The sequence below is a fragment of the Numida meleagris genome, chromosome 1 (assembly GCF_002078875.1).
Source record: "Numida meleagris isolate 19003 breed g44 Domestic line chromosome 1, NumMel1.0, whole genome shotgun sequence".
Taxonomy (NCBI): domain Eukaryota; kingdom Metazoa; phylum Chordata; class Aves; order Galliformes; family Numididae; genus Numida; species Numida meleagris.
The window spans coordinates 60,609,757-60,634,439 of NC_034409.1; the positions used below are offsets into that span (position 1 = coordinate 60,609,757).

General features: G+C 45.0%; 1 protein-coding gene across 1 annotated transcript in view; it reads left to right on the top strand.

Annotated features, from left to right (window-relative positions):
• The window catches only part of TMTC1 (transmembrane and tetratricopeptide repeat containing 1), a gene marked incomplete at its 5' end in the record, with an annotated part of 152,534 nt that overhangs the window by 93,727 nt on the left and 34,124 nt on the right, over window positions 1–24,683 (top strand). Inside the window, 2 exons of the mRNA XM_021395874.1 lie at window positions 7,611–7,775; window positions 15,689–15,802. Of these exons, the coding sequence (XP_021251549.1) occupies window positions 7,611–7,775; window positions 15,689–15,802 (279 nt within the window). The remainder of the gene's footprint in view (window positions 1–7,610; window positions 7,776–15,688; window positions 15,803–24,683) is intronic.

Here is a 24,683-nt window from a genome sequence, read left to right on the forward strand (position 1 = left end):
ACATGTGGCCTGGAGTTGTTTTTTTCAGCGCAGCAGGGATTCTCATGTGAATGTGGGGATAACATAGTCCACCTGGTGCACACCTTCATTTTCCCAGGATCGTTAGCACTGGACCTACACTCTGCCAGATCAGTGTGAGAGCAGTTTGATCCAGGCCCGATCCACGCCCACGCTTGCACTTGTGTCACGTGAGCCAGCCTATGCTCACTGAGTTTAATCTAGCCTTGAACCAGCTACAAGAGAAAACTTGATCCAGCAATAAATTTGGCTGTACAAAGCTGACTTTTCAAAACTTCTCAAATAGGTTTGGCTTGTTTTGGAAATATCGAAATAATTTATCAGGACGGTATCTCTGATAAAAGCAGATTTAATTCGCAATTGCAATGGTGGGCGTCCTGTAAAACAGGAGCGCACCTATGGACACAGTATGACAGCTTTTGTACCTTGTTTCCCCCCCTTGCCTACCCACTGCCCTCTTTCCCCATTGGCTGGGTACTCCAAGTTCACAATCTTATCGAAGATTTACATTTGTTAATTACATTCTGACACTTGTTCTATCTTGTGCCAGTCAGTGGCCATCCTGCTGTTTCCAAGATGTCTCGGTACTCTTCTTATCACGTTGATACGGTGATTTTCTCCAAAGCTTCTTCCACTGTGTCCAAAGGACGCTTCTTTTGTTAAACGAAGAGCACTGTAGGGGATTGGAGAGGTGCCAGGCCTTCCTCATTACCTTCCTCAGGCCCTCTCTAAGGCATGTCATGACTTGTCCTTTTAATTTGTGCAGGATATTCTCGCAATGTGTGTGACAAAGTACAACATATATTTTCATGCTGACTATACATAAATTGTTACTAGGTAGATTTTGATAAAGGACCCAAATGGCAGCAGAGGCCATGAAATCAAGAAAATTCTAATCTTGTTCTAATACAGAATCAACATTCGATTCCCACACTTGGTAGAGTGCAGTTATTCCAGGTCAGCAGGTAGGGTTTGGTGACTGGAGTGTTTTGAGGACCCGAGGCTTGGAGCCATACAGGTGAATTGTTTCACATCCCCAGCTCTAACCCTGACCTAGCACAGAGATGTGAACCTGGGTGACTCAGGTCACAAGGAGAGCCCCTAAATTTGGTTCTCTGTTTATTCTGAGTGACCCAGAAGCTAATGTGCACATACACTATCTTTGCAGACCAAAACATCTTTTCAAAGTCTTGATTTTCACCTGGCCCTAAACAGCTCCAACCTTGAAAAGCATGGCATTTTTTCACTAAACAGCATCTTTACTACCTGCCAGTGCCACTCACACTGGAGTTGCATGACTGTGGGCACTGTTTGGGGGCAGAACGAGCCACTTTGGCTATGCTTGTTTTGCCGTTGCTCCCTTCTGCATCTGACTGTGTGACTGAGAGACAGGAACAGCCTGAATGATGTGCAGAGTGTGCTTTTTGCAATCAATGACTCCCCATTAGAGAAGTGTGACTGCAGCCATTTTGTTTAAGGGGGATGAACTGCCTTTCCAGCTTTCTGCCCTGCAGCAACAGCCATGCCTGTGCAGTTCATATGGCTTTGACTTCCCCTCTCAGTGTGTATCCTCAGCTCAGGCTATAGAGCTGGAGGAGCTTTGGCTGGGAGCATGAAAAGCATGTTGTGCCTAGGAACGTGTGCGTGGGTCTGGACTGGGAAGTTTGTGAGTGACTTTAAGAGAGTCCAGTGTTTGCTTTCAGCATTTGGATCTGACAATAGAGAGCATCCTTCTCTTGGCTGCGCCTCCCCAAAGCAGCAAAGTATGCACTTAAATTAAGCGATGTATGCAAGGGTTAAACTTGCTTCAGAGTGCCTCGAAAGTGAGGGTTAGTTTTTATGGAGGGAAAGGGAGCCATCTGAACTAAGTGCTGGAAATCAAGAAGGAGGTTTGCAGCCCAGAAAGAGCCTCCGGGGCGAAATGTCAAAGCTGAGTGCATTTTCTGCTCTCAGTATAGTTTTGAGATAATCCCTTTCGTTGTATTAACAGCCCCTGAATGGGGCAGTATTTCTTCCATGCTTTGACAGGCTGCTTCCAGGCAGGGCTTTTCATAACTGCTATGTATGTATGCATCTACTTGGACTCTTATCTGGGCTGAGATCTGGAGTAACTGCTTTGAGATCAGTGGATTTACTCCAGGCTTACATGCATGTGGCTGAGATTAAATCAGTTGCAAAAATCCCAGCCACCAAACAATGACTTCTCAAGATCTGACATCCCCAAAATAACCATTAAAGAGTGTGAGGAAGGCATCCTTTGGGCATAGTTTCTCCCACCCATGTTTACAGCCATACCTGCTGCTGCCCTGCAACCAGGGGCAGCTGAGTGCTGGGACTTGGTGTATCCCTCCTGCAGCACCCACCCTGCTCCTCTTAGCAGTGGAAGACTCTACTTTGCAAAGTCACAGTTCAGAAAATACAGTAAAACACGTGAGTAAAACACGCCTCTGCTTTCAGGAGTGCTTTGTAGCAGCAGGGCTTCACGTGCCTCCCAGAGGAGGTGAGATGGTTTCCAGTACAGACAGGTTGCTGCAGCGAAACATACCAATAATCTCGGGCTGCAGTGCTAACCACATTGCATCTGCAGTAAGGCAGCATGTCCAGCAACCAAGTGCAGCAAGGCACTCTTGGCTTCTTGATGAAAAATGAGTTGCCTGATCCAAACTGGGGGAGAGGAACAGGGGGTAAGCAAATCAGCAACAGCTCTGGCTGGGAAAAGGAGCCCTAGTGGCCAAAGAAAAGGTCGAGTTTGTGATCTAATTGCAGTTTGCAAATATTAAGTATCTGCTATTTTGGCTCTTACGTTAATCAGGTGGTATTTGTAGCGCTCTGTGGGATACGGGGTCTGCGTGCCACCTCGTTCCCATCTGTGCCTCCTCTCACTTCACTTCATGCAGGTGGAACGATATTAACAAACCACAGAAGCTACAGATGAAAATCTGTCACTGCATGGCTCCCTGCATGCAATCTGCCAGAAACGTGTAAACCAGTGCACAGCGTTTGCCTACCAAGTGCAGCTCTGCCCTCACTGTAATTCAGGACCCCACTAAGGTGCCACTATGGTATGGTAGGAGTCCAAACCATGAGGCTGGTGGGTCTGCATGCCCAGCAAGAACCTCTTGAACCCTCTCACAGTGCCAGTGATACTCTGAAGCTGCAGGTTCCCCCCTTGTAAGTGTTCTCATTGTGAGCCCATGCAAAAACTGTTACCGTGTTACCTGTTCCTTAGGTTCTGCTTCTCATCTGACCCAGGGCTAAGCTGTCACAGACTTTTCACAGTGGGGAAAGTTGCTGGAGCAAGCTGTTGCCTATTCTGTAGAAGAAGGAAAAAAAAGATTAGCAGTTTTACAATAATCTAGTGGAAAATGGACTTAAAAAAATAATAGTGGCTTGGGGATTTGGCTTGTTTTCCATTATTTTGCATTGGCTACAAAGTATGTTAGAAAAATGCTTGAATGAGAGGGGATGCCAATGCCAGGACAAAAGCCCTATAAGAGAAATGTCTCTCTCTCTCTCAATAGGAAATGCTACAGTTAATACAAAAATAAATCATACAACCACAGATAGATAGAAAGATAAGTATGAGAATGCTTAGATTTTGGTACTTAAGTATATTAATTTTTTCAGGTGGGAAATAGCTCTTTGATGCAAGGTACTTCTGAGGCTTTTTTGTTTTTTTCTTTAAATGCATGTGAGTAAAGTCTGATTTCCCATTGAGCTGGCACTATTTTTTGATACAGAATTGATCATCTGACACTCTGAGAAGAAAAGCGGGTGTATTTGTGCTTTGTGTGCCTGTAGGTGATGACAGCGTCATGTCAGCATTAACTATAGAATCACAGAATGGGCTGGGTTGGAAGGGATCTTAAATATCATAGAGTTCCAACCCTCTGCGATGGGCAGGGTCGTCAGTCACCAGATCAGGCTGGCCATGGCCCCAAACCACATAGGAAGTGCCTTAGAGTCACTTGGCAAGTTACTTGAAGCAGGTGAGTACAGTGTCACCTGTAAATGGTCTTCTCACCACCACCACACCTCTGCCTGAACTGCTGCCCATTGCTAACACTCACAGGATGAGTGGTCCTGGGCTGCTCAGGACCTGCAGCCATCAGGGCATATTGCTGTGCAGCAACTCTCTCATAAGCAAGCTTGGTGCTTTACAGTTGCCAAACTTTATGGTCTCTGTATGAAAGCTAATTTCATTACCAGGTTTTTTTAGTCTGGTGTGAAGGAAGTGGGTTGTAGAGTAAGAGAAATTATGCATTTGTGGGAAAATGAAGCAGTAGTAATATATATATATATTTTGAGGGATGAGTAATATACTGATGTGGACGCTTTTTTGTTTAGAGTGGACCAGTGCATGTGGAGGAGAGGGGTCTGGTTTTGCCATGATTTCATCATCATTATTTGGTCTTAAGGTAGAAAGGTAAAGGGAGGTGCAAAAAATGTCAAGGATCATAGTGTGAATCATAGAATGGTTTGGGTTGGAAGGGACCTCAAAGCCAACCCAGTTCCAACCCCCTGCCATGGGCAGGGCTGCCACCCAGCAGCTCAGGCTGCCCAGGGCCCCATCCAACCTGGCCCTGAGTGCCTCCAGAGATGGGGCACCCAGAGCTTCTCTGGGCAGCCTGTGCCAGGGCCTCACCACCCTCTGAGTGGAAAATTTCCCAGACATCTAATATAAATCTCCCCCTCTTTTAGATTAAAATCGTTCCCCCTTGTCCTTTCACCACGTACCCATGTAAGAAGTTAATTCCTCTCTTGTTTATAAGCTCTCTCTAAGTATCGGAAGGCTTCAATGAGGTCTCCCCTGACCCTTCTCCAGACCAAACGAGCGCAGCTCTCTCAGCCTGTCTTTATAGGAGAGGTGCTCCAGCCCTCTTACCATCTTCATGGCCCTCCTCTGGACCTGCTCCAACAGCTCCATGTCCTTCTTGTGCTGGGTGCCCCGGGCCTGGACACAGCACTGCAGGTGGGGCCTCAGGAGGGCAGAGCAGAGGGGCACAATCACCTCCTTCACCCTGTTGGCCACCCCTCTTTTGATGCAGCCCAGGATACTGCTGGGTAATAGGTTTAGGGATGTTGCAGACAGTTGTTTTGGATTTGAGACAGGGAATTGCCTGAAATTTTAGGACGAACTTACCAGATTCACACTTTCTGATCCTTTTCCTTCTTTTCTATTGGATACCTGTGCATTTTATAGTATAGATACATTAACTTTAGACTAATTAGACTGTAATTGTGTCACAACTACAGCTCAGTCCTAATTTCGTTGGAGCAGCTTTGCAGTTTGGGGTTCCTCTGAGTTGGCTCTATAGTCATCCTCTGGCAGCCACTTGGGAAACCATTCCCCTCACTGTCCATACTGAATCCATACTGCCCAGGGAGGTGATGGAATCACTGTCCCTGGAGATGTTCAAGAACTGTGTGGATGTGGCACTGAGGGACATGGTCAGTAGGCATGGTGGGGATGGGCTGGGGTTGGACTAAACGATCTTAGTGGTCTCTTCCAACCTTAATGATTCTGTGATTCTATGATTCCTTTTGGGTTACGGACTGTTGGTCTCTAAGGGAGCCTTGTGCAGCTCAGAGAGGAGTCACAGCCTGAGATGGGCCCTTACCCTCACCCCTCTGCAGTGTCAGTGTGCAGCTGTCTCAGATGTTAGAAAATCTCCCCTGGAAGCAGCAGCCTTGCAGTGCCTGTGCAGCCGCAGCACAGCTCTGGCCGTATAGCTGGGGCCAACATCTCCAGCAGCTGTGGCAGGGTTTGATAGAAATACCAAGACATTGACGTTTGCATATTTTGTTTTCTGGATCTGTTCACCATTCTGTTTGAAAAGGCCCGTTCTCAAAGATGGGAAGGTGTAGGGAACGTCTTTTGAAAACAGCTTTGTGCTAAAGCAATTAAGTAATGTTTATGTCACATAATTAATTTCAAGGGAAGGATTAAATTGCTAAAAGGCTAAATAACAGAATGAAAACAATCTGCAGGTTTTTGAGGCATTTCTCATTGGGAAGGGAGGGCTTATTACTGAGATCAGCTTTTCAGACTTCTAAAGGAGGGTTCAGCAGCTATAAAGGCTGGGTTGTTTGGCACCAGCCTCTCAGTTTGTGGCTCTAAATGTCTGCTTGCAATTAATGTAGGTGCAATAAACATATGTGTGCAAAAGAATTTGTGGAAAAAAGCAAAGTGAGTGTTGTAAGAAATGTGTTTCAGCCAAATGCAAGTGTAGTTAAGTGAAAATAAATATTGACAGCCGCATCTGAGAAATGGGAAAACTCTAACCTAATGCAAAAGTTCAGAATAATCATTAGAACTGATGTTTTTTCTGGATTTGTCTCCTGTGCCTGTGCCTCTCTCAGTGTCCTGTATGACACTGGTACCCTGCCAGAGGCGATGCCTGGTGCAGATCAGTACACATCAGAGGCATTATGTACTGATCAGCAGGTGAAAGCTTCCTCAGTAAGAACAATTGTCCCGCTCCACATAGCATTTTAGCACTATGCCCAGCCTTTCATGGGGCAGGGAAACTGTGGGGAAACATGTTCACAGCTCCTCAAAGATGGGACACTTTTCTTTTTCTGTTTTCCAGGTAGACTTATGCTGCATTGCGTGCTTGCTCGCAATGTTACATCTGACCATGGAGTTAGGTTTTTAGTTTTTCTTCCCTTGTAGCAGGCTCACTGGGACTTCTCTCTAGGTAGAGCCCACAAAGCAGAACAGTCACAGTGCATCCACGATCCTCAATTGTTATTTCAGATCCTTCTGCTCCCACTTTTCTTTGGAGGGAGCTGCCAAGCTAAGATAGACTTTAAGTCTAAAGCGAAATTTTTATCTAGTGTCAAGCTGTAGCCCAGTATGTAGTACTTTGGGTTAAATAGTTACAGATAAGCTAATGAAGTGCCTCAGGCAGTGGAAATTGAAGTTCCTTCTTAAAAATGCTGAGCAAAATTAGTGGGATGCTAAGTACAGCAACTCAAAGCCCTGAATTTCCAGCTCAGAGGGAGTCACTGGCAGGATGGGCAACATTTGCATTAAGTAATTAATAATTACTGACTTAGTTTAAAGCTATACAGGAACGAGATCTCGGTTCAAAACATGGTTCCCTCCAGAACCTTTTGGGGTGGCCTCTGACCCCCCTCCAGCAGTGCCTCACTCCTCTCCGGGTTCCATGCTGTGTAGACCAGCACTAATAGCAACCACCACTGGGGTTGTTTGCTCGAGCCTTCATTGTGCCAAAATGCTTTTCCCTTTGGTAGCACTCAGTATTACTGTTATTACACTATGCTTTGCTAGCTTGCTGTTGGGAAAGGCAGCTGCCTTCCACAGAGTGGTGCAGGCTACCATTACATTGTGTGGGATTATGTACGCTACTATACTTCTGGCATCTGGGTCTGTCATTTAGATTAATTTGGAAATTATGTTGTGACTTGAGGAAGAATGCTGCTGAATTTGCAGTTGTTATCTTGGACAATATAATTAGTTTCAAAAAACAGTAATTGCGTAATAAACGAGATACTGAGTGGTGTTGCATATAAATAGCAGTACTAGAATGTAACTGTACCTTTTCCATTTTTCACTTTTTTTCCAGTATGGGGTACTGCATCCTTTTTGTCCATGGTCTGAAAAAGCTGTCTACACGGTTAAATAAGTGGAGAATTACTGTTCTGACTCTCTTTGCTTTACTGCTGCTGCTGTTCTCTTGGAAGACCGTGAAGCAGAATGAAATCTGGCTCTCCAGAGAGTCTCTGTTCAGGTATGGGCTGCCGTGGGAGAGTACTTGCATTTTCGTGCTGTTTAAACTAACTTGTGCTTGTTTGCTACGTGGAATAAATGGTTTGCTTTATCACAAGGACTAGTCCTGCTATTAATGCAGTGGTGCGATTAACATTTTGATTATTATACATAAAAAAAGAAAACACCACCACCTACTTTGTTTTCTGACAGCTGTGCAAAAACTGGTGTCAGCACTTTATGTGAGTATGCACAAACTTTTGTTCTAGCAATAGCATTTTTAAGACACTGTTCTTAAATAACTTCAGTGCTGTAGATTTACCAATAATGTAATGCATTCCTTTTTAAAGACATTGCAGAATTTTGTTGCAGCCCTACAAAACACCATAGTAACACTATTGAATATATTGAATTTTCTTTAGCAATATTCTTAATGACAAAAATGAAATGCAACAAAGTGCCAAGCTTAATGTACCATATTTCATTTTATTTGATTACTCTTTGCCAAACAGCTCTCTTTATAACCTCATTTATATATTTTTCTGCATTGAAACAGACTGTTTCATTTTGTGTTTTGCTAGGAAATGTATTGCATTTGCCTCCAGCTGCTTTCAGCAGTTGTCTAATTGTGAGGTAATTGTAGAAGCGCAGGTGATTTGCACACTGGTTGCTTAGCTTTATTTCCTAACTTATTGGCCAGAGCAAAGTTTAACTTACTCAGCACTGAAGAGTATGAAATCACTTTTTATGTGTACCTTTCAGACTTCAGGAGACACTCTTGAAGTGGTTGGAGCTCTGTTAGTGGGATTTTGTTTTAAATCTGGAGTAGGGCTTTCTTTATTCCAACAGAATTCACTGCCTGTCTCCGTGAACCTCTGTTTGCTGTTCAGACAACAGCAGCCATGGTGACCAGTCTGGGCTCTCGCAGCTCCACATTAAATGTTCCAGTCCAAGCCGTTCTGGTTGGTGGTGGCTACTTTCAGGAAAGCCAGACAGCTTCCCAAATGGGGTGACTGCCGTGTTGAAAGGGGGTGGGAAGATGGCAGTTCCATAGGTTGTGCTTTAGGCATCACCTGTGTCACGTTACATGCTGCTGTGGTCACCTGTGTTTAAAAGAGATGAAATCAAACTGGAGTGGATGAGAGGAGGCTATCTGTCACTGAGAACCCCTCTTGGGATGATTCCGTGTGCCAGGAGGTCTGTCACAAAAGTGACATAACCTGTTGTTCCTTCAGCTTAGTTGGATGCAAATAGAATCATGGAATCATTAAGGTTGGAAAAGACCTCTAATACCATCTTGTCCAACCATCAGTCCATCACCACCATGCCTACTAACCGTGTCCCTCAGTGCCACATCTGCCCTTTTCTTGAAATAGGCTTGTTTCCATCCTGCCTCCATTCAAAGCAAGGTGGCCTTCCACAAACCGGATCAAATTCAGAAGCCATGGCACTTCTTCAGTGCAGCACTGAACCAGGGCTTGGACACAGTGCCCCAGGGTAGGGATCTGGTATTGCCCATGACAGTGTGCTAGACTAGGTAGTACACTTGGTGGCTTGGGTCAGGCCAGCCAGCTTGGATCTTTTGGAGACAAGTCTAGGAAAGATATCTGCCCTAAGCTTTTGAGGAGAAGGCAAGAATGTAGGTGTGCTCCCACTGGGTTACCTGGTATCGTCTCAGAAAGCAATTGGCAGCAGATGCCTCAAAAAGCAATATAAGAACCAGACAAGCAGCAGTGACACTTCTCTCTATCTTTTCCTAGCTTGCAGTGATCTCCAGTTTAAAGACTTCCTGAGTCAGGAGTCATTTGCTTTTTTTTGCATTTAACAGCTGCTGATGGACTTTTCTTCCATGAATGTCCCTGGCTGCTTTTTCAAATCTATTTATAGTTTTGGCTTCCACAGCATCCTGTGCACTGAGCTCCATCGTTAAATTACACAGTGTGCACAAAACGACTTCCCTTTTGTATATCATGGATGTTCTGCCTGATCATCTCTCTTGGTTCCCTCTAATCCTGGTGTTTTGAATCAGTAGGGAGTAACCCATCAGCTGGTCACTTTTCATGTGCCTTTTGTGCCTTTGTAGCCCAGCCTCTCCCCAAGACCCTCACCTAGGGTTGCCTCTTTTTTGTGCTGGAGTCTGCTAGTTTTGAACTCTCCTCATATGGAAGCTGTTCTGCTTCCATATCAGTGGTTTCTGATGCTTCTTGTCATCATTTGCTGGGTGTTTTCCAACTCTAACCTGTCCTTTTGAGACAGAACAACATACGCCATTCAGGAGATGTGCAGCATGGTACTGAAGGGCTGTTTTCTTGGTGTTCTCTGTTCCTTTCCTATTAATTCCTGATCTGTCCACACAAAATCTGAGATACCTATTATGAGTGGAAATGTCTGATGTGTAGACACCAATCTAAAACTTGTGGCTGTACTAGAATTGCATTTCATTTGCCACTTTCTTGCTCAGTCTTCAATACTATGAGATCCTTTTGCAACATTTTGTAGTTAGCTTTAATTCCTGCAGTGTGATTCATGTTGTTGTCATCAGCAAATGTGTTGTCTCCCTGCTTGCTCCCTTTTTCAGATATTTTGTGAACACACGAAGGAGCCTACGTGCCAGTGTGTGGCTCTTGGGAACCCTGTTTGTAGTCTTCTCCATTTAGGAAAACTTTTCACCTACCTGTGCTCTTTACTTGCTGTGTTTCAAGCAAACAGTGATTCACAGAGGACCTTCCATCTTATTCCATGGTGCCTTTAAGAAATGGGAAAACTTCAGTGAGGGACTTTATCAAAAGCCTTTTTGAGCATCCAGGTGCACAACATTGACATGATTGAAACTGACTGGACTTTTATAAAAGCTTTCAATGGCTTTAGTACCACATGCCTGTTGAGTCTATCAAAGAACAATGGATCTGTTCACCTAACTTCTTTCTGCAAAATTCAAGGTTAAATTCTTCCCTGTTGGATTGTAGGTATCCAGAAGTTTGCTAGATCTGGTTTTATTGCTGTTTCTCCTGAATTACTTGAACAGGAAATTAGACCTGCTGCTCTGTCTCTCTCCATATCCTTTGAGTGGAGACAGCTGACATCATGTTCATCACCTCCCATTTCTCCAATGCTAAGGCTCATTTAAATGATAAGTTACATACTGCAGCTAATAGCAGCTTCACATTTGATTTCCTTTGGATGCATGCTATCAGGCCCTATGGATTTTTTAGCATTCTTTGTGTTGGTTTGTTTTAATGCTTCTCTTAGTGCCGCTTTAGTTTGAGACAATGCTTTGGACTTGCTGCTGTAAGGAAAGGTTCTAGTGTGGGAACGTCCTCCAGTTCCCCTGTAGTGAGCTCGTCTGCTGTGGCCTTTTCATCTTCAAGAATTACTTTTAGAACCTGTTGTCCTTAGCGGATCTTTGGCTGGTTTTCTATATCTGATGTACTCCATTATTAGCTTTGATGTCTTTAGCAAGTTTTTCCTTGTATCTCCTTTGATCTGCCTAATTATGGTTTATGTTGAACTGGATAAAGTTTATACATTTATCTTTTTTACCTCTTTAGCTGTGAAGTTTACTTCTTAAATGTGTGTTTTTCATTTCTCATAGCCTTCTTTATTATGCTATTTAACCATGTTGGCATTCTGTTGTCCTTTTAAAATCTTTTTTCATAAGTGTTATACATCTGTTGAGAGTCTATAATATGGTAGGATGTGAAAGAAATACAACAGTAGAACAGTGGAACAAGAAGATAATTTTATTATCTGACGAGCGTAGAGGCTGTATACGGGATGATGTTGAGAGGAGCGAAGGAGGGAGAAGTAGATGGAGGCATGTTAGACAGCAATAAATTAGAAAGGACGTAGCAGGAGGAGGAGATAAGGAACAGTAAAGCAGTTTGAGAGAAAATAATAAGGAAACAGAGCAAATCTATATGTGGAGAAAGGAGACATAAATCAACCTGCTTGGTAGTCTGACTGTGTGTTATTTTTTTTTTTTAAAGAAGAATGTGCTGAGAGGATCTTTATTCCCATTCTTAGTTCTCTATTCTTCTTCCTCCACTTGCCGCTTTAATTAATTACTAATTTTTCCCTCCTCTCGTTCTTCCCCTTCACCTCTCCTTTCAATTCCTCCATTTGATTAGGTGTGTTTCTTCAGTGTCAGTCTATCTCAATTCCCTTGGTTCTGTTATACATGCTTTGTCTGCACTTTTTTTTTTCTCCAGGAGATGTAGGTGTATCAGCAGGTACCAGTTTTGTGCTTTGCACCCCATCTTTTTTCATTCTCATGGTTTGCCCTGCTTTGACGCGATGCTGCCAGTGTCAGCCTTGTCACACTCCCTGCTAACAGCTGCCACAACTCTTGGGCTCCAGAGCAGGGTCCAAATCTGGAGGATGCAGAAATCTCTCAGAGTCCTGGCTCCCTTAGTGTGGAAGAGAGTGATACCACCTGAGGAGAGGATGCATCTACACATTTGTGCACAAGTATGTGTGCAAGGGCTAAAAGTGAGAAGCAAATGAACCACAAGCATAAAAAGTGACCAAATGCATAGATACAGCTATTTGAAGCATTCGAATAAATCTCTAGAAGCCTCAAGCAGTTTGCCTGACTGTGTTGGCAGGTGGACAAGGAGGGCTTGTTTGTTAAATATTTAGGGAATGGCCCCATAGAATGAATGCACAGGCCAGGAGAGATGAGGGCTGTGGGCTAACCCCTGCATCCGCTGTATCAACCTTCTCAAGGTTTGTGAAGCTGCCGCATTTCCTATTGCTCCTGGAAAGCATCGTGTGTACAGCCCACATTTGTGACAGTGTCTGGAAGTATGGTTGTAGCCAGTGAAGGAGCTATATAAAAGTGTCTCTTTCTTTGTCAGCAGTTCTCCCTTCCAAGTCAGGTCTGCTGACCTCAGTAATGTGCAAAAAACACTCAATCAAAAACAAAAAACCAAAGAAACAGGAGAAAAATAACCGACTAACCAGCCCACCCCACAGGTGACATTTACTGCTGCGTGCTTTTGTTGATTCTGCAAGTCAACTCAGCTAAGAAGAGCAACTTCCCTTGCATTTTGTGCATCTTCTGTAGAATGGTTCAGAGCCCCATGCTGATATCTGTGAAAATCAATACGAGGATATGAGGCCAGGGACAGCGGCTGTTGGGGTCATCCAGAGAACATTTTGCCATAGAGAACCTTTATTGGCGATAATGATTCCCAAAGCAGATGAGATTGCTTCAGTGTCCCAAGGTTCCTGCTGAGACAGGAGTGGTCTCATTTCCTTGCAAACTGAATGCTTCTCATACGAAAATCACAGAAAATCGATGAACATTCTGACCTGAACTTTGCAGAGTGGGACAGGCACTGAAGAAAACAATATCATGGGAGACTTTTGCTGGCTAAATGGGATTTGGGTTTGAGGTTGGAAGTGCCGATGGTATTTTGTTTCTCTCCGTTATGGTTATCAGGCTGTCTCCTTTCCATGGGGAGGAAGTGCTACGTAAGATGGCTTTCCTATTGTTTATTTTCCATTTATGTTATTTAGTGCTGTCACAGAAGTCAGAAGGGAAGGAAATGCTCCTGATTAGTGATGTTGGATCTCAGGCGACTTGTTTCTGGCTGGCTAGAGAGTAGGTCCATAGGTTGTCAGAAGGGCACATGTGCTGGGCTGGGGAGGAGGGAGACAGGAGATTTTGGAAAAGAAGTTGGAAAAAGAGATTGAAACTGTGAGTCTGCGGGCATGTGGGAAGCAGAAATGGAAAGCCATTGTGTTTTGCTTTGTTATTTATACTCCACCCTTTCCCACTTGGCTTTCAGTTGTGGACATTATTGTTTCCCCTGTCAATGAGCACTGTTCTCAGCTGGTCAAGAATCAATTAGCAGAAGTGTTTGCCTAAACTCTCCAAAAAATCCACTCTGCCTCCAGCCGGGTGTTTGCTATGCTGCTGGCAGTGTGGAGCTGATAAGCAGTTCGCCTCAGTCGTTGCTGTGTGCATTTGCAAAACCAAACACCCCCCTCCCCACCCATGCAAGGAGAATAAATAGGTCAGGGAATGTGAGTGGTGTGATGCAGAAGCCAGCATCGTAATGTCTCAAACTCAAGCCAGTTTCTGTGTTCCCTGTGTCACCCCCACCCCCAGCAGAATCACGCAGATGAAAGAGCTTTATCGGTGACGTTTTAATAAATGGGACCGGCAGGATTAGTAATAAATTCTATTTAAAGAGAAACAGCCCAGAATTAAAATATTTAAACGTATGCATCTTACTGTTAAAACTGTATCTCATTAGAACTGCAGTACTTGTGCATATGTAATATACTTCTCACCATTAACTCGGTGAGCTCTGCTTCAGCAGAGGCTATAACGGAGCCAGCAACTCATTGCACATAGCTCTGAGATGGGAACAGCGTTGAGTCTGCGTCTCTGCCTGTAACGCTGTCACTGATGTAATTCAACCCTCTCTGTATAAGAATTAATATTCCGGTAATGCCCAGAGGTTGTAAGTGTGTAGTTAATAGCTCCCAAGGCCAATGGAAATTAACACAGCCATAGCAGTCACACATTACTTGCTGCTGGTGCAGTATATCTTTGTGAAAACTAATATAGAAAATCATTCTCTTAAGAATAGCATCAATTAACTGATTTAATTCAGCGATTAGTCACAAAATGTCTTATTCCTGTAGTGCTCCCAGTAAGTAATTTGGAAGTACCTGATGATTAGGAAGCCAACTGCAAGGTCTATTTTTGATTTCTGTGGGCAAACTGTAGCTGTGTTGTGCTGAACTCTGTAAGGCGGCTGTGGGCGAAGCTTTGGAAGCTCTCACAAGAAGGCATTAGTGACGCTTGATACCACTGGCTGCAGATAACCAAAAAGGCAGCAGATTTGCCACTAAGATTCTCCAGTGCCATTTAAAATGAAATTCCTGGCAAAGGGTTTAGGCGCCTGTGGGTGCCTTCTCCCCACTGTAGAGGTTGTTTGCAACCTCATTTTTTCGTGGTTAACTTCACTGCCCACCCTAGTTAGACAGCAGAGACATGGTAGGCAGAGTAGGAAGGTTTAGAGTGCCCTACGTCCTGAGTTTCTTACCTGGGGTAGGAAGCTCAGAGCTGATGGGGAAAAGGAAGACAGCAGCTGGCAGGAGTCTGCTTGTGAGCGAGGAACAGTGCTTTTTCTGCATTTAATCCACATTTATTTCCCATTACCTCAGAGAGTCCCTATTTATGTGCTGGAAAGAATTCCCCTGTTAAACAGCGTTCCGACTTCTCTGGGTTCTTGCAGGGGAAGTGTTTCCATGGTGTACGTGCTCTTGAGATTTCTTTCTAACTATAACCTCGAAACAGCATTTCCTCCAGCTGTGCAAGGTGTACCTTGCTTTATGTGCTGTCAATTAAGTAAATAAGCACATGCCTGCTCTTCTCCTTTTGTCTTTGCGCCCTCATTATTAATTCCAAACATTCAGTCCAATCTGCATAGCAAGGAGGATGAAGGGGAGGGCTGGGTTGGCTGTGCAGTCACACATCCGTGGTCATATGTTATAACTCGAGAGTGTATTCCTTGCCAGCTAAGGGCAAGATTCCTGTTAGCCCTCCCCTCCTGGTCGCACTCTGCTCAGTGCTGTGCTGCCTATATACGTGCTGGCTAGGTGCTCAGAGTGTGCTGTGCATCCCCTCTAGTGGCTGATGCCTATGGAAAGCATACTTCTTTCTGGTGCCTGCAGCTGACAGATTGAAATCAAGGTTTTTGTAAGGTGCTTCGTGATACTGAAGTTAAAGCAGGGCTGGAGACAAGGGAGCCTATTACAGCTGTATTGCAGAAAGTACTGCGTACTTTCCCTCTGAATGTTAGGCTTTTTAGGGTCTTCCAAATTAACACCTTGTATTTTGAATTACCACAGTATCTCACCCCAGCGAAAGTTGCCATGCTGGTACTTACACCATCCTGCTTCTGTTTCTCTTTGCAGCTCAGGAGTGAGGACTCTACCCCACAACGCCAAGGTGCACTACAACTATGCCAATTTTCTGAAAGACCAAGGCCGTAACATCGAAGCGATCTACCACTACAAAACTGCTCTCAAGTAAGTTCCCTGAAACCCCAGCTAGGCTCGCGCTGTGTGATGCAGCCCACCAGTAGCTCATCACTTCCTGGCAAGGGCTGCCTGCTCCTTGCCCCCCAGCCCCCTCCCTGGGGGCAGCTCAGCTTTCAGAGGTTGGGAAGGTTCCTTGGCTCAGTCTTGTGTGTGTCATTAAAAGAGGGAGCCTGGCTTCCCTCCAGCTCCGTGTGTGTTTGTGTGTACACTTCAATATGAGATATAAATGTTACCATAGCTACACATTGAGCAATGAGGTGTCATTTACTTGGCTGAACGTGTGCTGGTAAGCAGGAGGTAGTTGTCATAAATGCATTTTCAGGTTCCTGGGCCATTTATCTTAGTAAATTGTTAATGGTGCATGCCTGGAAAATGCCAGTGCTGTAGCCATCTGAAGTAGAGCAATAATAATAGTACTTACTGCTTGTATTGAGGCTCCTGTCCGCAAAGCTTTGCATGAACACTAAACTAATTGGTGCCGACAATGCTCCTGTGCAGTAGCAGGTAAATATAATTACCGTAGTTCTGCAAGGGAGGAGGCTGAAGCAGGAAGGTGAACTGCCTGGCCTATAGAGGAATGGTAAATCTGGGCCAAGGACAGGGCCATAATATGCAACATCCCCTGGCCCAGGCTGTGCATGTGGTAGATCCTGGGCCACATATCTCCTGACCCCACGTGGAGTAGGGGCAGCTCCCTGCAGGCAGTGTCCCTCCATTTGCTGCCCCACAGGGGATGCTTGGCCAGGGCTTTGGATGCTCCCTACTACCCTCCAGTCCTGAGAGAAGGGACTAGCCCTGTAGGAAGGTCTGCAGGCAAAACGGGAGTGGCAAAGGAAAGCCAGCACAGAGGGTGCAGACAGTGCCACCAGGAAAAAAAGGCATGTGTGGAAAGGGCAGACAATGTGAGGAGCGGCTCTGGCAGCAAGAACAGAGCTCAGCACAAAAGGGCACGTCAGGAGGTGCAAGAAATATTCTTTCCTGACATGTGGTGTGGGAGGAAACTCAAGAAATTACACCTATGTTTTATCTTCTTGCCAACTGACAGGGTTATGCCAAAGACTCTCAAGGGCTCCTAGCCCACCCATGAGCTGGGAAGACAGGATGTCATTTTGTCACTAAGGATTGAGTGAAGCTGGGTGAAGGTGATTTTTAGGATTTGTGTAGCATCCTTTTCTCTTTTACCATGCTCAGGATTTAGGAAGTCATTTAGAAAAGCCTCCATCCTATTTTTTAACGTTTCCAGGAATGGAAAATCCAGTACAGCCATCAGTAAGTTGGACTGAAGGTTAATTACCCTGGCTGTTGAAAATGTCCTCCTTTATTTTTAGTCTGTTTTAACGTCAGCTTCCAGTCACTGGATTTGTTTACATCTTTAAATGCCATTCTGAAGAGCCCATTATCAGAAGACTGTTTTCCATAGAGTGATCAGCTTCTCCTCTAATCTGCTGCTTGATACAATAAATGGATGTATGTAGGTTGCTCCGAAAGTAATGCCTCCTATCTATTTCCATGGAATCTACAACAGCTACAAAGAGCACAATAACGCTATTTGATAGAGCAAATTCTCAGCTACAAAGCAGTATTTTTCAACATAGTCACCACCATTAGTTGTGCGTTTTCGCCAGCCTCCATGCTGTGCTTGAAAAATCTGCATGGCCGTCTGGAACGTGGCTTATCTTTCATGTCGCTGTCACCACAGCTGAAATGCACCATCCACAGCCTCACTGTGCTCACATCCACTGTTTGGTCTTTGTAAATGTTCAACAAATGTCAATGAATGTCAGGGGCTGACATTTTTTCTGTGTGGAGAAATTCGCTTCCACACTTCTGCTTCGCATTTACTTCTATGTCAGGTGCCATTTTGTCAGACTCTCCCTCTGCTGCCATCTGTCACAGGGCAACAAAATGTAATGAGATATTGGTGGGAAGGTTCAACCTCTACTGCTATACCACCAGCATCTGCCTCTGATGTCATGGGCTGAGATAATCAAATAGGAGGCATTACTTTCGGAGCAGCCCTCCTAGATGCTGGCACTTTCAGTGTTACACAAGTTTTCACGGTCATTAATAATTCTCATAGCTCTTCTCCAAGCTCTTTCCCAGTTACCAGAAAAGGCAGTTGAAAGGAAGGAGAGAGACTAACAAATATATTCCAAACCCCACACTGAGCATGATAGTATGGAAAGTAAAAACTCTGCTTTCTGCTCCTACTGACATCGCTGCTTTCCGCTCCTACTGACATCACCTCTGCCTGCGTAAATGGGATTTACTGGCAAAACATTTTGTTCTCCTCTGACTCAGCAGCACTCATTTATTATAATTATAATGCTGTCTTCTGCTCAGCAGTATTTCAGTTATGAAAGAGTCTGTTCTGAGATGCGATTTCAAACGTTTCCTCAACTTCATTAGATGGCACAGTTTGTGCTGCTGGTATTGTTTATAGAGCATCCAAGGCCTCGTCAAGGCTTGAGTCCACATGGAAGCACTTTCCAGGTAACCAGTGTCTCAGTGGCTCTTGCTTGTGCTCTGGTTGCTTCAGTAATTTCAGGATTAGTTGGCATTTCTGAAAAACCGCCCCCTGTCCCCACCTTGCACGTTCACTGTTTGCTCTCACAAGGCCTGCATTACGTGCACACCAGGAGTCACTGGGGAGCTGCACTCCTTGCTTCCACCACCTCAGCAATCTGCACTTAAGGCATTGAAACTGTGAAGGGTCTCTAGCACAAGGCTTATGGGGAGTGGCTGAGGGAACTGGGATTGTTCAGTCTGGAGAAGAGGACGTAAGGTGGGGGTTGGCCTCTTCCCCCACATAACAGCAATAGGATGAGAGGGAACAGCCGCAAGATGTGCCAGGGGAGGCTAGGGTTGGATATTAGGAAAAAATTCTTCTCTAAAAGAGTGGTGATGCACTGGCGCAGGCTGCCCAGGGAGGTGGTGGAGTCACTGTCCCTGGAGGTGGTCAAGAAATGTGTGGATGTGGCACCGAGGGACATGGTTAGTGGGCATGGTGGTTGGTGAACGATTGGACTGGATGATCTGGATGGTCTTTTCCAACCCTTACGATTCTATGATTCAGCGATTCATTTACGCTTTCCTTATTTTTACTCCCTCTCCCCAGCCCTGTCACTGGGTTTTTGAGGCTGTACAATAAGCAATAGAATTATGTAATTAAAAAGTGTGGTATGTTTGCCTGTGGAGAATTACATTCCACATTTACCCCTCAGACGTACCCATCTGAAGTGTTTGGCTTTCTGTGTAGGCCTCACAGATCCTGTTGGGTGCCTATGGCAGTGGCTGTGATGGAGAGATAGAGAAGGGGATGGGTATGGGACAGATGACATGATGGTGGATACTGTAGATGGGTGTTGCAGAAAAGAACAGTTTTCATGTCCAAGTCATTTTATGCATCCTCACAGACTCCAGCTTTGCAAATCACTGCCCTGATTGTAGACCAATTACTCTACAATTAGAAAGAAGGAAATTAGTAGTTGTACTGTCCTGACCGCATTTTGATGATTCAGAATATTTTTGGCCTCTGGCCTGACCTGGAAATGGATGAGCAGCTGGGAAGCCGAGGCAGCACTCAGAATCACAGAATGGTTTGGGTTGAAAGGGACCTTAAAGCCTCTGCCAAATTCCAATCTCTCTACCATAGGAAGGGGCACCTTCCACTAGATCAGGCTGCCCAGGACCCAAACCTACCTGGCCTTCAATGCTTACAACACCAGCTTCTCTGATGTTCCCCCAGGTGCCCCTCACCATGTGTTCAATCTCCAGGTGAGTCCGGATGAATCTATGCTCCCCAGATGACAGAAAATACAAGCTTAGTCAAGGGGCTTAGCAATCCAGCAGCAGCTCTGTCAGAGGGATGGGAGATCAAAATATCATGTCTGCCTAGTGTGATGAGGAGCAGTGGGCATAGCAGTAAGGAATTAATAAGGAAAACGGAGTCAATAGGGAAGCAGACTGCTGCCACCGCCACTCTGCAGCTTCTGGGAGGTAGGAGAGGGAGCAGCACTGCCATAGCTGCTCTTTCTGAGGCACGTGGCTGATGGCTCATTAATCATTCCAGCTTGCTCCCAAAGCTTGTGCCAAACTGCAGTGTAGGTTTGCTTGATCTCTGGTGAGTGAGTTTAACTGTTTGCTAAACAAAAGTGATCTTGTCAGTCCGCGCTTGGCTCTTTTAACTGCTCGCAATTACCATTCCACCAACGTAACAATGCGTTTCCACTTGCTGCTTCTCTGCCAGAAGTGTCAGCTGCCACGTCACTGTTTAGTGAAAGTGGCCTATTGCTCCTGTGGTGGAGGCAGGTGCTGTAGCTATGGCTGTGGGAAAAGATGTTGAAGTGCACATAGTTTACATAGGGAAATAATAGCATTTGGGACTAAATCCCAGGAAACTCAATCCCATTCCTACTTTTGAAGGCATTTGTAGGAAGGATCTCCGCTGCCATGTGTTGGTTTATCTCTTCAGCTAAATGATGGAGCAGAAGAATGTGTTTTCTCTGACACTGAAACTGCAGGGCAGGTTTCCAAGGCAAACTCGACAGTTGATCCCATCAGCCAGCTCCTGCCTGATACGCTGCTGATGTTTGAGACTCTTTGCAGGTGGCCCCTCAAAGGGCTCACCCCAGCCAAGTGGCCGGTGATGCAGTGTCCTGATGGAGCCTGATTTAGGTAATTAGTGCAAACCAGTTATGCTGCTCAAGAGCAAGGGAAATGAAAACTGAGATGATATGCAGAAATAGATAACAGCAGCATAATTTGAATCGGAGAGAAGGAGAATGAAAGGGAAAAAAAAAAAGTGTTGTGTATATGGGAAAAGCTCCACCTGTACGTCAGGTTAAGAAAAAGCAAATGGAGGCATAACCCTTTGCAGCTGCAAAATGAGTTATCCATAAAGCAGATTTTATCAACAGCTGGCATTCTGCGGTTGTAGCAATGGTTTATAAAGCTTTTAGCTTACCTTCGGTAAACAATCAAAACACACTGCTGGGTTTGACTGCTTTGGTGGTTTGCCTGCCATATGGTAGTGACCCCAGGAGATGCTTGTTTTTTGCTTCTGCAAAAAGTGAAGGCCAGAAGTATTCTGCCTGAGATGGAGTTGACCATGGCTACTCTGAAAGCCAGCCTGAAAATTCTTGCCACTGCTTCTGCTGCACATTTGCTGCTGTTGCTAGGAATTTTGGAGACCTCCTGTAGCTGGAGATGAAATCTTACCTAAAATAAAACTTGTTTTGCCACTCTCATATCTGTGAGTGAGAATACAAGGCTGTGCAACCTTATGCTAGTATGAAGAATATCTGTGATGTGCTAATGAAGATATTTTTGTTGTTGTTGATAGCTAACAAGCTTTTGTCCTGCTTCTTCTGTGGCCTCATTTGTTTGATATTGCTTGAGATTTTATCACTCCTCAGGAATGCATATGAACTGACATAACCAAAAAGCTTAAAACCCATCTGACCGCCATTCCTTATGTCTTTAATAACCCTTCTAACAATGAAGGGAGGGGAGAAGGAATCACTCTCCCTAATACAACTGAACTCATTCACAATCTAATTCCCAAAGCAGCTCCATCTTACAGTCTGCGTTTCCATGGCCAGCATCTCAGATTATAGTTCGTAGGCATGCTGTGCTTGCTACCAGGGTCCTGCTTCCTGTGGATCTCTCATCAATGTGAGCAGCAGCAGGTGGGGCTGAAGGAAGTAATAATGGTAATAATAATCCAATGGCATGCAAGCTACATCGTTGTGTCCAGCAAAAAGTCGACACCTGAAATTTTGTGTTTATACTTTCGGACATAAAAACATAAAGGTTTGCCTTTAATTAATAAAATACCAGTAGAATAATCAGTTTAATAGTGGAAGAGAAAGAGTTATATGTGATTGAAGTCAGTTACTATGACCATCAAGTGGTTCAACATGGCGGCATCATAACTGAATTATTTCTGTCCAACTGATTTTTGGTGGATGAAAGTTGCAGAAATGAATTAAGATTGGGGCAGCTAAGAAAGGAAAAGTGCTGGAAAGGCGGATAAACAGTGAGTAAGGAGAAAGAGAGAGAGATTGATTTGGCCCTCCTAGCATCAGGCAGCCCTAGAGCAACCTGGAGCTGCCATTTGGGTTACTGCTCTTCACAAGGAAGGCAAGTGCTCAGTGTGAACTGGCTCTTAACACCAGTGTAATATCTGATGGTGCAGAGTCCTGCTGAACGTATTCACTTTACAGGCAATCCTGTGAGTTTTGTACATAAATGCACCAGTGTGTGTACATGTGGACAGTATACATGCTTTTGCAGCATGTTTGTGGGTGGACACATCCATCAGCAGTCTCATAGCCACATGTTCCCTTTGTGCAGCTGGCAAAACAGTGGAAGGGGGATCAGCCTGCTGTCAGCAGATCGATGCAGAAACCTCCATTCTCCCTGTTGGCACTCACCAGAGAATGGGGTTGAAGGGCAGCAAGCAGGAACCCTCAGGCTCGCTTGCTTTGTGGCTCAGAGAGCTGCTCAGCTGCTCAGCCCTGAGAGAAGGGAGACGCTGGGCCAGGAGGCAAAGCAGGCAATAGGAAAATGCTTGATGCTGCAGTGTGGGCAGACTGTCTTTTGAGAACTTGCAAGTAATGGAGTTAAGGGCATTGCTTGCAGCAGGGAAACTGGGGATGCTGGTTTGTGGCACGGGGAAACGTCATGAGATCCTGACTAGATGGGAGAGGAGGAAGCAAGTATAAGTACCGAAGCCATATCCCTCACTGAGGGAATAAATTGGTGCATAATACTGATGGAATGAGTAGAAAAGGAACAAGCTAGGCTGCCCTTTCTCTCCACTCCACTTTAGAAATAAAGCCCTAATGCTGTAAGGGAGACTCGGGTTTCTTGCTTAAGCTTTCTCCCTCATCTACTCACTGGGTTTCTATATATCTTACATCAACACTATCTGGGGTTGTTTAAATTCAGTTAAATTGCACTCTCCATGCAGTAAGAAAATAGTGTTTGTATGGTCCTTGATGCATGTGTGTGCCTTGGAAATGCCTCTCAGTGTCGACTGCAGGTGGCCTTGGATACCATCTGTGATTTATTTCTGGAAAGAATTAAAATACCAGCACCATTTGTTAGCCTGTTTTTACAGGGAGTCAAAAATGTGCAGTGCTGCTTTGCTGAGACTGCCGGGGCTGTGTTTGCTCCCAAAGCATTGAGTGCTCTTCTGACACTTGAATTCCTTAGGTCAGGCCCTTGGAGCAAGCCATGTGGTTAGGCATTGATGGAACATCTTCACAGAGAGTTAACACAATGCCCTGCTTCAGTGGATTTTACAGGTCTGAGACTGATCACGTCCAAGCTATTGGGAACATCTTTGTGTGGTGTTCTTCTAAATCATGCCTTGTCAAGATGCTTTTGGGGTATTGGTGCTCTTGTATATGTATGTGGTGGCTGTCCTGAAGCGAGACAAACCTGTTGAGTGATTTAATAATAATTGACGATTAAAAGGCTGCCTGATAATTTGAATCAGAGCTTAATGGCCTTTATAACAGAGTGCACGGGATGATGGCCAACTTACTTCAGCCACTGTAATTTATTTTTTAACCTGTTAAACGCTACTCTCTGCCTATTTTGGGGTGTTCTCCGTGGTTGCTCAGGTGTTCTGCCTTTTGTTGACTGAATATTAATCAGGGTGCAGGGCTGTATTTACTCAAAACCAGACTGGTGTAAGTGTAACCATGAGCCCTCAAGCCTGGGCATTACGTGTGTCACTGCACTGGCAGCAATGGAAGCTGGATGTTCCTGCTGGAATGGGAGCTGAATCGCTCCTTCTCGTCATAGGCATCTGCATTCTGGGTCCCTTCCTAGGCTGTGGCTTCTGTCATGGGTGCAAGCACTTCTATGCTGTAATACAAGGACTTTCTCTCTTCTGAAAAGCATCTCCTCAGAGAATAGCCCCCATCATCTGCAAGGACAGCTATGGAACGTTCCTTGAACACCATGTCTTTGCTCAGATTGTTTCCAGGGAAGCAAATGCACTTGCATATTGAGGCTAAAATTCTGGGGAATGGAAAACACTTTCCTAATGAAGCTGCAAAGCCTTTGTCTTATTAAGATGAGGTCTATTTCAACTTTTATGTGAGCTATGGAGAGTTTCTACTTTCAGCTGTACTTTTCACTTTTCGCAAACAAGAATGTCCAATCTAAGGGCAAATTACTCTTAGTTCCTGCACCAGTTTCTTTTCTGCTAGCCAGCTGCCTTTGCCTTTGTTGAAACTTTGCGACCACGTTTCTCTCAGAGAACAGCCAGGTTGTACTGGTTATTGCTGTACAAATCATGAGAGATTTGACTTCTCTGGTCTTTATCAATGGGCAGCAGAAAAATCAGTTCCCAGCAAGTGTCTACTGAGAATAGTCTTGAGACTTTTTGCAAAGCCTTAGTAGAAGAGTGTACAGGGTGCTCCTTATCCTCAGGAATTTGAATGGCCCCTTCAAGCATTGTGGGAGATGCTGGAATGAGGCTGCTCCAGTTAACACTTATGTTTGAGGCAATCCTCAGCAATTTCAGAGCCACCATAGATGCGCTATGGGGAACCTCCGGAGATCACAGCATCATGGAATCGTTTGGGTTGGAAGGGACCTCAAAGCCAACCCAGTTCCAACCCTGTGCCGTGGGCAGGGCTGCCACCCAGCAGCTCAGGCTGCCCAGGGCCCCATCCAACCTAGCCCTGAGCACCTCCAGGGATGGGGCACTCAGAGCTTCTCTGAGTAGCCTGTGCCAGGGCCTCACTGCCCTCTGAGTGAAGAGTTTCTGCCTAATGTCTAATCTAAACTTGGATAGGTTTAAACAGGTAGCAGGTATGATTCTGTCCCATCTGCTTAGGCACAACGT